Below are 11,616 nucleotides of genomic sequence, written 5' to 3' on the forward strand. Positions count from 1 at the left end.
AGAAAAATGTATTAGAAGCATGAAAACATGGCAGGTTTGAAACTGAGAGTACAGACAGTGGCTCAAGTTAAAAGTGAATTAGATGCCTCAGTGTTGCAGTGCTTCCAGCCACCTTGGCAAAGTTGCAGGTACTCAAAATGGAAAAAAACAGCACTTACACACAAATGGAGCAAAATGTGCATATTATCATTTAAGGTGCAGTCACTTCTGTTAAGATTCAAGACAGGTGGAAATCTAGTTGAAAGAGAAACTAGTTCTTTGTCCTCCTCCTGCTAACAGACTCAGCATTTTGTCAAATTAAGAGAGCAAAAATCTGTTCAAGTATTTGCATCAAGCAGGCTCCTAACTAGCTGAAAGTGAAACCTCCTGATTCTGTGGTGTACTGTGTCACCCCAGACAGTAAAGCTTCACCACCTGCAGCCTCACTTCGACAAATAAAGTTACTTTTTTAATTATTCATCTTCCCTAGGCCAAGTTATTAATTCCTCTCTTTTTTGCCTATCTGAAACAAGTATCATGGCAGAAATCTTTTAGCACCTCTAGTTACAGAGTACATTTCAATGAAAAATAGATTACAAATAGTTTCATCAACATTTTTAGGAGTTCTTAAATAGAACAGCCTTCAGCACACTTAGAAAAAAGGCAATGAACAAAACCAACTGCAAAATAGCCCCCCTCTTTCTAGGGGTTGTCATCACAGAGAAGTCACTGGAAAGAACACCTGATTTTAAAGACATTCAAGTCAGTCTGTGATAGCTTCAGTGGGATAGTCACCTTCTGCAACATGATATGCAGCAGCAGAGGATTGTTCTGAGGGGATGTTTTCTTCTGTATTCCAAAGCTTTTTTCACTTGGTCTTTAGCATCTCCTACGTAGTCCTCAACATTTTGCATATTCAACTCAATAACATCAAAGGTGTCCGCCTGTTCCTCCACTAGCAGGGCCACCTGCAGAAACAGCTCGTGAACTTCCTTAATGCGACCTTCTAACTTCACCAGCTCCTTGTGTCGTGTCTCTATCTCATTCAAAGCGGAGCGAGCCCCTTTAACATCCGACAAGAGATTCTCGGAGAAGACATCCCACTTGCCTTGCTCAATCATCTCTTCAATCTGGTTGCCAGAAACATCTTTGCCCATGATCTCCAACTGCCGCTGAATTCGAATCTTGCAGTTCTCCCGTTGATTCATCTCTGTTGCATTGTAATCAAACATAGCATTCTGAAATGTGTGCATGAGGTCAACATAGTGGTTCTTTGCTACCCTGGCAATGACAGACATAGCTCCATATTTCGTTACTGCATCTTCACAGAAATCTCTCATTACCTGCAGTTTCCTGTGGATGCCTTCTCCACGGGCCTTAATGTCTCTGGCAATACAATTGGTGTCTCGTTTGATGCTACTAAGACGGCGCATGGAAGTAAGGAATCGTGTATTTTGCTTTCTGAGCCGGTTGACATCCTCTTTTAGGTGGTCGTTTTCTGTCCGGATGTTCTGTATGTCGTTATGAAGAATTTCCAAGGCATAATCGGTCTCATAAATGAGAATATCCTGAGATGAATTCTCATCATCCTCATCAGAAAACTGTTGGTTGTGTAACCTGGCAAATTCACGCAGCTCACTGAGACGGTCTTTCATCCTGCCTGTAAAACAGAGCAACAGGAGGGAGGAAGTTTAAAGTAAATAAAATATTGGTTTACAAGAATTGGAAGTTTGTAACTAATAACTACATCACAGTGATAACTATATCATAGATAACAAACATAACTGTATCATAGATAACAAACATAACTGCATCAAAGATAACCCAGAATATCAGATTTAAAATTTGTTCATAGTATTTTATACAGTAATGGATATCAGATCCAAAACTCTTCTAGAAAAGTATAAAGCTTAGAAACTAAAGAACTACAAGAGAGAAGACAACAAATCCTGAGGACAAAGCCAAAAGAATAAGACAATTCCCAATGCCCTCCAAATACCAGTCTTCCACTTGGAGAAAAAAAACCAAATCCTTGATCAGAAGCCTTCAGCTATCAGCATCTCTAGGCATGTTAATAACTGAACAACTCCCACTACTGCTCACTAGAGAAATCTCCTCTTGCTCTTGACCCTTCATGATATCAAATGCCCAAAATGTCACAGGTTCTGTCATTCTTAGCTTGCTTTTCCTGGAGAATGGTAGGAAGCCTCTCAGAAATAGAGATGCCATTTGTCATTTGGGAAAGAAAAGTTGCGAATTATGTGAAAAGTATCAAGATGGGGGGGGAGAAGAAGGAAGTTTAGTACCTCCACATCCTGTCATTGACTATAGTGTACATCAGCAAAACAACACAGCAATAGCAGCATTTTATAAGTAAAACCATCCATCCAGCCCTTCTTGTTTTGTATGACGGAAACATCCTACCGATGGCATAAAATAACAGTGTTGTTATAGATCAGCATCCATTTTCTGTGTGTTTGCCTCAGATATACTTAACTACACATTTCATTAGAAAGCCACAGAATGAGTAATCTGTGCAGACCAGTTGCATGGTGACAAAACATGTCTCCTTTAAGTTGTTTACTAGAAATCTAGACCTACAGTCTTTGCAGAAAGTGAATTTTGAAAGCCTCAGCAAGAACCCTGTGCCAACTGTTTCAGCAAGCAGGAAAATGAAAATTCTTCATCACAAGTGCCATATATCCCATGACCTCATTTAAATCAGTAAGAAAGAGAATCAAGTTAAGACACAGCACCAAACATGACATCTCTAGATCTCTGTTTGAAGGATTCATTGTCATTTTCCCAGGAATTAAAGTATCTTCCCAGCATTTAAAAACATGCTGTCCACTGTGAATGACACATCCCTTCATAGGATCATCAGTTATTCCCAGGTTAAGAAAAGTCACATATGTATATACCCGGCATAATAGGCCTAAATCTAGTGTGAATTGAAACAACAAGTTTATCATCCATTTCATGAGACTGCTAGATGTGTTAAAGATGCCATCACTGGCACAGCTTCTTGGGCTCTTACAGCTCATTGCAGGTATATACTGGTCTTGAGAACCATCCTGTTTAGGATGACGATATTAAAGTTAAAAGGTGAACTTCAACTTAAACCAATTCTTTTACAAGCAACGTAAATCAAGAAACTCCATTGTCTGAACTTAAAACATAAGCCACATAGATTCAATTCAATCATATAGAGAGGGCCTTAGGAAATGAAAGGTTTCCCACCTCCTCCCTCAGCAATAATAAAATCAAGACTTTCACCTCATGCCACAACATCAAGATAAAAAAATGCCCATCTGAAAAGTAAAAACCAAAATGTGTGGTGCAGCTCAAAAGTCAGGTTTTCAGTTTTACTTGTCCTTAAAATTGTATAGCCTCGTTTGCACAGAGGCACTGAGACACTGAGAATATCCTTCCTGTCTGGAAATAGTGGACCATTTTCTAGACAGCATGGTGAAAAGGGAACAAACAATGGCATCAAGCAATGCCAGGATGATTCAGATCTCTTCTAATCACTGTTTCTGAGATGCTTTTCACCTGAAATGTAATGTGGCTCTGAAAACCTGTCACATGCTTGTCTGACTGCATTCCTGACTCTTGCTGGCTTCCCTAGGATTGATGATTCTCCCACCTCTAGTCTGATCCTTTAACTACCATGTGTTGTATTCAGCAGTTTATTCTTCTGCTGTTTAGCATCTACATGTGGAAACAGAAAATGATGTTGTTTATTACTTTAAAATGGCCATCCACAGCAGAAAGGTGCCATTCGTGTAAACGAAGTCATATGAGTGCAGGACTACATTGAGCTTTGTGCTTACTGTTTCTTAAACATCAGAAAAGTTAAATTTCATTGGCCTTCTACAGAGAACAGACTAACAACTGTTTCAACAACAGTTACATTTTATCTTCTGTGCTTGACAAAGACAACGCAAACAGAAAACCACACTGAGTAAGAGCTCCTACATAATAAACTCTTAATTTTCTAAGAGTAGGTCTATCCTTCCTTCCCCAGGAAGAAATGGAGAAGCAAATATACAGTAATTCACAACATGAAAACTCGAGTGCTCTAATAAATTCATGTGTATACTAATTCTACAGCATCTCTAAAAATATTGCTAATTTTTTTCTTTTAATTTAACAGGAAGTGTTAAAATGCCAAGCATTAAAAGAAGAGTAAGCTGTCAAGTGTGGCCTCAGATTGCACCACGATGTTGCCTACACACAGGAAGATCACGCAATTAAACACCAGTCTATGTACTATCACTATCCATCTGCCTACAGTCTGTATGTGCTGAATAAAAGTTGTACAATATAAAATTTAATATTCATCATTGAGTTCATGGAAAGATATCACATTGACTGTGTTACTACTGTTCATTTCCTCAGGGATTTCTCCTGTGAAATCATTGGAAAGCTCCATAAACTCCTAACAGTCTTCTGGGGGAGGGCAGATCTAAGAGCCTCATACTCAGGCACAGGTTTCAGCCCAGAGTGATTCAGGACAATGCTATCACACTTGATGAGGTGTGATGCCACTTGAGACACCTGAAGCACAATTCTTTGTACCTGGAACATTCAGAAGTCAGCTCCTTCTGTCTTCAGTCAGTGCTGCAAGCCTTGGGCCCTTTGGTAAGATCGTGAAGTAACAAGCTGGACATCAGTGAATAAACACATGGATCAAAGCCACTTGTGTCAATCTCAGCTTCAGTGATATGGACAGCATCACGCACGATCTCCACGATCCAGCAGATCCAGTAAAATCCAATTCTAAGTGGAACAGAAGGATCAAGTTACAGTTGCACTGACAATCTTTGGCCTGGGTTTTCCCAGCTTCCAAGTGCTGAGTTCTAAAAGCCTACATTATTTGTAACTACATCCCAAAACATACATTCTAGGTGGTCCACATTAGGATCTTTTAACTCTGCATTGAGGACCTGTACCTGTCAGGATACAAACAGCAAAAGGTGCACTCTAGTCCTAACAAAAGGTTGGTATCTCTTCAAGCCTGACTCTAGAGTCCTGCAAAATCAGGAGTTTCTGGCATCTTCTTTCATTCTCCTTGAGTCCTGTCTTTTACACTCTGTTTCTAAAGTGCATCTCCTAGCCTGCTTCCCACTTCACATTTTCAAGATGCTTTTCCTTATCTACATACAGTACCTGGACAGGATGGAAGGACAGGAAGTGAATAACTTTCTGTCTGTATGTCAGCATCATATTAGACCACAAATGCCACAAATTGCAGAGGACACCTGTTCAGCTTCATGCCTGAACATGCCCAAATACTCTGTAGGTTAGCATTTGCGATGTTTAGCCGAAGAGATTTATGAGGTTCAAGAAAATGTTTATATTTCACCTTTCTTGAGCACCTTTTGCTCCAGGAACACAGTAAATTCATTTGGGCCATTTGGAAACTGCTGCTTTGATAAACTCACAATTTGGCAACATTGTAGGATTTTTTACGTAAAGAAAACAGCAGGCTGGAATGCAACACCACCACAGAGGTCTTTTCCTATTTCAGATTCTCATTTCAAATGAAGGGGAACAGATCTTCCCAAGAGAGAACAATAACTTCCAAGCATTCTTTGGATAGTGTCAGGGACAGAACTGACACTAAAGAGCTGAAACAAATAAGCATGAGAATGCAAGGAGGAGCAGCAATTCAAAAAATTTCAGCTTAACAGATCAGTATTTAGAAAACCTGACCTCCTTTCTCAGATGCTGTTGTTACTCAGGAAAGTTTGCATTTACTTACACATAGGTAGTATTGTTTGTAATCAGAATGGCAATATATTAATACATAGCACATTACTAGTTGTTAGGCATAGCCTCAGCACGCATGCTGTAAAATGAGCTGCCTGGTGTAGCAGTAGAAGTTGGGGTCCCTGGCTAGAAAGCAGGTCTGCAGACAAGGACCTCAGTGTGCTGGTAGACATGAACTTGAACATGACCCTTCGTGGAAACATACAGCAACAGCACAAGAGGCAACAGACCCAAGTGGAAACAAAGGCAAAGCCATCCAGTTATGAGTAGGGGGAAGAGGAAAAAAACCCCAACAAACCTTGAGAAAAAAATGGAAAAGGTTCCCTGAAAAGTTATAGAATCTGCTTCATTGAAGATATTCAAAACTCGACTGGATATGGCCCTCAGCAACCTTGTGTGTGTTTTGAGGGGAGCTCAAATATACAATATCCAAAGGTCCAGTCTAAATTGTACTGGATATGGCCCTCAGCAACATTGTGTGTTTTTTGAGGGGAGCTCAAATACACAATATCCAAAGGTCCAGTCTAAATTGCTCTGGTACTCAGCCTTAGGTAAAAAGTTTGCTCATTTGAACATGAATACTAAATATATTCAGCTACTTCTGCAGGTTTATTTAAGATATATCTAACACACTAGAATATCAAAGCACCAACTTTAATTCTAAGAGCATGTGTTTTAATAAATTAACTGTCAGTTTGATTTTATTTTAAAATACTGTGTGTTCAAACTGCAGCATGTACTTCCATGTTTGTATTCCTGAGCTAGGTAAATCCATCCTTCTAAAAATGAAGTTCCTTCTGCAGTCCATCATGGTGTGTAGACCCAAACACACAGGAAATACAGGACAGGTGATTACTGCAGAGGTTACAGCTTTGAAGCCAGATACCCAGCAAGTACAGTCATCTGAGGACATGTTCAGTACTCACCTCTTCATGTTAGTGTGCTACCTCTTGCTATTAATCACCGCAATGACTAGTTTTCCCATGATGCATGAGAAATACACAAGTTGTCCTGTTGCAATGAGACTGCAGCCCCACAAAACTCTGTATGACATGGGAGTTCAGACAAGAAAATCAAAAACTATGCATAGGCATAAAACCCATTTGTATTAGCCGCATATGCATAGCGTATTTCCATTGCTGTGCTAATGTTCTGCAGCCTGTTCTCTACGTAGAAGTAACTTAAGAATGAAGAGCTATTTCTATAGAAAGAAACAAGTTGCACACCTATATTTATTTCAGCTTTAACATTTGTATATCCACATCACTGAGTTTAAGGAGAGTACAGCTTGCTGTACATAGGTTGACTGCTACTGTTCACTAGGTTGTCTAAATTTTCACTAGAGAGCTATGGATCACTACTGATGAATTTGCAATGCTGGATATATAATAAAATGGATTCTGTATCTCCTCTTGCCATTTTTCTCACAAGTCACATAAATGAGCAATTGTAACTAGATTTGGTGTTGGTTTGGGAGGAGAGGGCAGCTGTACCAGGGCTGTAGACAAAAAAAAAAAAAAATTTCCTCCATCTTCACTGCATGGCCCATTGAAAAGTGTAAAGTCTTCATATGCATTGTTTTTGAACTCTCTCCCAAAACTGGGAACTCTCTCCAGCAGTCCACATGCTTCTGTATATAAATGGAAGTTAAGAACAGGACAGATAATGTGCACCCCTAATTTGGTCACTTCTCTTTTCCTAAGGATGCCAGTAACAGAATATCTCTTTAGCAACTACAGACACTCAAAACTTGCTGAATCCCTGGAATTCTTGAGGTGACTTCAATCAGTTTTAATGTGCACAGGTTGCTAAAAACACAGCAACATTACAAAGGGTAGGTGAACATGCATGGGATTGTATTTTACCCAAGGAAGAGAATACCAATCCCACCACGGCTGTCCATTTAGTGCTTTTCAAGTACAAGCAGTGCATTGTAGGCTGACAACTGCAGCATGCCTGTCCTTCCTACCATAGGCAACACTAAGGTCTTCAGGTAAAATTGGCCTGGATGGGGACAAGGGAAGTGTGGACTGTACCTCCATGGCCTCAGCAGATAGTTAGGACAGAACCATACCACTAACATAAACAGTGAGACAGCCATCTGTGCATTTCTTGGCAATTACTACAGCTTGGCATCATTACAAGTCACTGCACAAGGAAATTAGACAGCACACTCACAGGCAGTGCTGGCGCTACAGTGCCATGAGTAGATACATTATCTAATTAATCACCTCAGCTTCCCTGAAACACATTGGCTCAGAGAAATAGCTATGTACATACCACATTTATATAACTACTATTGCTACCACGCAGTGGTATTTGTAAGTGATTAAGACATTATATTGGCATCCAAGTAGAAATATGAGGTTGCATGTGATCATCAGTCAGAGGCAATATGTTCTACTGACATTTTTATACTAGCACAATATCATTCTTTAAAAAGAACCCATATATTTAAAGCTTGTGATAAAGTGTTACAATCTGAGATCAAATACTCTACTTTAAAAAAATCCCTTTAAGGTTAAATAAAAGGTGTTTCCTTGGTATTTGTTCGTGTGGGCCAGTACCCATGAGGCTCAGTTTGGGATCCTACTGCAAAATCTACACTACAACTCTACCTGGACTAAAATAGTTTCAGCCAAGAAATAACCCCCACAGCCACACCTGCATACCCACAGCCTCAATCTCAGGACATGTCAGGTGCTGGCAGGCTTTATGGCACTTACTCCATACACTACCTAGCAGCCCATGGGTGTTTACAGGCCCATGGAAAATATAGCAGTGAAGTTGAGACAAGATATGGATGTAATCAGGAGCACACTGGTCAGTGGTACTTACAGAATCTGTTCCTGATTGGGCATATCCAAAGCTCATGCAAGCTTTATTCTTGCTCTCAAAAATAAGTGATTTGTCACTACCACAAACATGGCACAGGGAAAAGGCATAGCAGGAAAAGCTGAAGAGTGCATTACTTTCTTGGCTTTTGTGAGGACAGGTTTGTTGAGAATAATCTTGGCAATTAACACGTTAACTGTCATAACACTGTCACAGCAGATAATGCAAAAGCTGCACACATGATAAGCTTTCTGAAGTTGAGATATCACTCCCTCTCTGATAAACTACAGAAATAGGGTCTAGATACAAAGTGCCAAACACTGTGTGATAAGCTAGATGAGATACCAAGACACTTGACACAATCAGCAAAAGCTATCAAAGCAGATGTAGAAACCAGACTGCATTGCTCCCCTCATGCAGAGCCTCCCTGCTCCCCAAGAGGGGGTTCCCAGGAGCCATTCCTAGGCAGAAGCAGCACTGCCGCTCCCTGGGAATGATGTTCCTCACCAGAGACGGCTCATGTGGGGACACATGATGGCAACAGCTTGGGGAGCAGCCCAAAGTGCAAGTGTAACCAGAAATGACTTCTCTGCAAAACTGCAAGAAGCAGTAACCCTGCATTTGGTGTTGAGATGAGTTTATTGGATCAAAGTAGCATTTCCTCAGTAATTTCTGCACTATGTGTTCTAATCCTGCACTGCAGGGATGACCAGAGTCAAAGAAAATTGATGGGCCAGATAAAAGATAATGGAAAGTGTATCTGATCCAGCACCTTCATACATGACACAGCAGTTGTCTTCTCAGCGTCAGAACTGATTTTGAATATGTCAGCATTATACTGGGCTTCTGTCACACTCAGAGGTTATCCATATTTCCCATTAGCAACTTGGAGAGTGGAACCCAACATGAGCTTGTACAGTGTCCAGGTGATACCGAAATGGAAGTGTATGTTTGGTGGTGGAAGGGTGGAGAAATTATAAGCATTTAAGGTGATCTTGACAAGAGAAGAACTAACAAAAATAAAAGGAAATTCAGTAGAGACAAGCCCGGCATGGTACATTTAGATAAAATTATTCACACATATAGAAAGAAGGGAACACCTGGTTTGGTAGCAGGAAAGCATTGGTGGGGTTACAGCAAATTGAAAACTACAAAACAAGTTCACAATATAATGCCATTGTTAAAAAAAAATCCCCTATGTCCTATATGAGAGACAGCATGGGAAGGACTGGCTTTACTCTGCTTAGCATAGATAAAGCCTCAGTTTAATTAGTACGTCCTGCACCAATTATCACACTAGGAAAGTCTAAGGGAGAATATTGGGCATTGTCAGTTTAGAAAATAGAACCCTGGAAGAGGAGTTGAAGGAGTTATGTTCATTTCATGCAGAAGACAGAGGAGATAGACACACCACTCCAATGTATAAAGGGAGTTTTCTATTAAAAGATAAATTATCAGTTTGATCCCTGTGTTGACATTGGAAACACACAAAGTAATCAATTTGTTTCACACTACATTGAACTGGCTGTGACTAGCTGCAAATTGGACCATTTCTCTGTGGAAACACTGTGGGACCCTCTTCCTTAAAGGATAGAGAGAGGCTGCAGAAACCCCACTCAGGCCTGGTTTAGGTGCACAGCTACAATGTACTGAATGGATTAGGTAATGTCTTACAGTCTCCCCATGACTTGTTCAGTGCCCTTGCTCCCAGTCTCATTGTGTGTCCAGCACAGTGTACATATTCACACAGTGCTGCCTGTGCTGGGGAGCAATTGGGGTGACTCTTTTTCACTCAGCAGATTCTCTTCCTTCTCTATTATTTATGCTTTAGTGGCAATGACCATTTCTCCTTCTGGAGCAGATTTTGGCTACTGTTATAGTATAATGTAAGGTGTCAGACATGGAGCCTAATCCCACAGCACCCAAAATCTCCAGCACTGGTAGAATATGCAGTTGTGTTCCATAGCATCATGTTTATCTGCAATGCCCAGAAGGTACTGTTATTACATTTTACCTATTTTAATGCCTCTAAAGATCCTCTCTACCATGCTTAGTTTCTTCATGGAGATCTCTTATGACAATAGAGTTTAACTTGCAGTTTTAGTCTCAGCCAAAACATCATATGATTGAACATACAATTTCAGTTTCAGAGCAGTGGTAACACAAGGCAGTCAGTGAAAAAAAAAAATGAGAGAAAAAAAAGTAATTGGAGATGCTGGGTGCCTAAACCATGCTTTCTTAAGGATGACCTTTATTCTGTTCATCTGTTGGACCTTTGGTCTGTTTTGAATATAAAATAGTTATGCTCATCTTGTAGTCTCACCACTATCTAAATAGTGAGCAACATCATTGGTAAGAAAGCAGCACTCTTCAAACAGTATTCTCATTCTAAAAAGTCCTATATTGCTATTTTGATACCTCACAACTTAACAAACGGTTCCTAAAATACCAACTAAAGAACAGGAACAAGAAGTGTGAGTGGCCGTTTTAGGCCAGTGTTACTCTTGTAGTCATTTCCTTTCTTGGTATCACAGTTACATGCAGCTATCTCAGACATACATGAGTGCTACTTCTTGGTAGGAAAGGAAATGAATATCAATTAATTGGAAGCAATCAAAGAACACTAACTTTTGCACCCACCTCCAGATCTGGCCATGATGATGCCCAAGAAAGGAGAAAAAGCTATTATATTTTGCATATAAACCAATTTTCTACAACATCTGCTCTGGAGCTATTCATAACCACATATGAGCACTATGAATGAAATGTTAATACTGATTAAGCCGGACAAGGCAGCTGGAAATGCAGACACCCATTAGGACTCATATTTGAATGTCCCTCTGGTTCATCCTGTGAACATCCAGCCACACCTTTTGCCTTCCACAAGGGAGCAGAGCTACCCTAAGGCACCTCCGGTCTCAAAAGCCCTGTCCGCATCCCCTGCCGTCCCTCCTGGGCTTCAGACCTGCCGTCTCGACTCGAACGGGGCAGTCTGGTTTACTCTAACGCACACCCGAGGTGCGGAGC

General features: G+C 40.4%; 1 protein-coding gene across 1 annotated transcript; it reads right to left on the minus strand.

Annotated features, from left to right (window-relative positions):
* Positions 1-770: 770 nt before the first annotated feature.
* STX11 (syntaxin 11) lies at positions 771-1,634 on the minus strand. The gene has a single exon (XM_009080550.1). It carries the CDS (start codon positions 1,632-1,634, stop codon positions 771-773), a length of 864 nt encoding a protein of 287 aa, XP_009078798.1.
* Between the last annotated feature and the right edge of the window lie 9,982 nt (positions 1,635-11,616).

The sequence above is a fragment of the Acanthisitta chloris genome, unplaced genomic scaffold, assembly GCF_000695815.1.
Source record: "Acanthisitta chloris isolate BGI_N310 unplaced genomic scaffold, ASM69581v1 scaffold2318, whole genome shotgun sequence".
In the NCBI taxonomy this organism is placed as follows: domain Eukaryota; kingdom Metazoa; phylum Chordata; class Aves; order Passeriformes; family Acanthisittidae; genus Acanthisitta; species Acanthisitta chloris.

Bases quoted from the DNA above. Each gene is read 5' to 3' on its own strand.
- STX11 (XM_009080550.1), bottom strand. From the start codon at position 1,634: ATGAAAGACCGTCTCAGTGAGCTGCGTGAATTTGCCAGGTTACACAAC.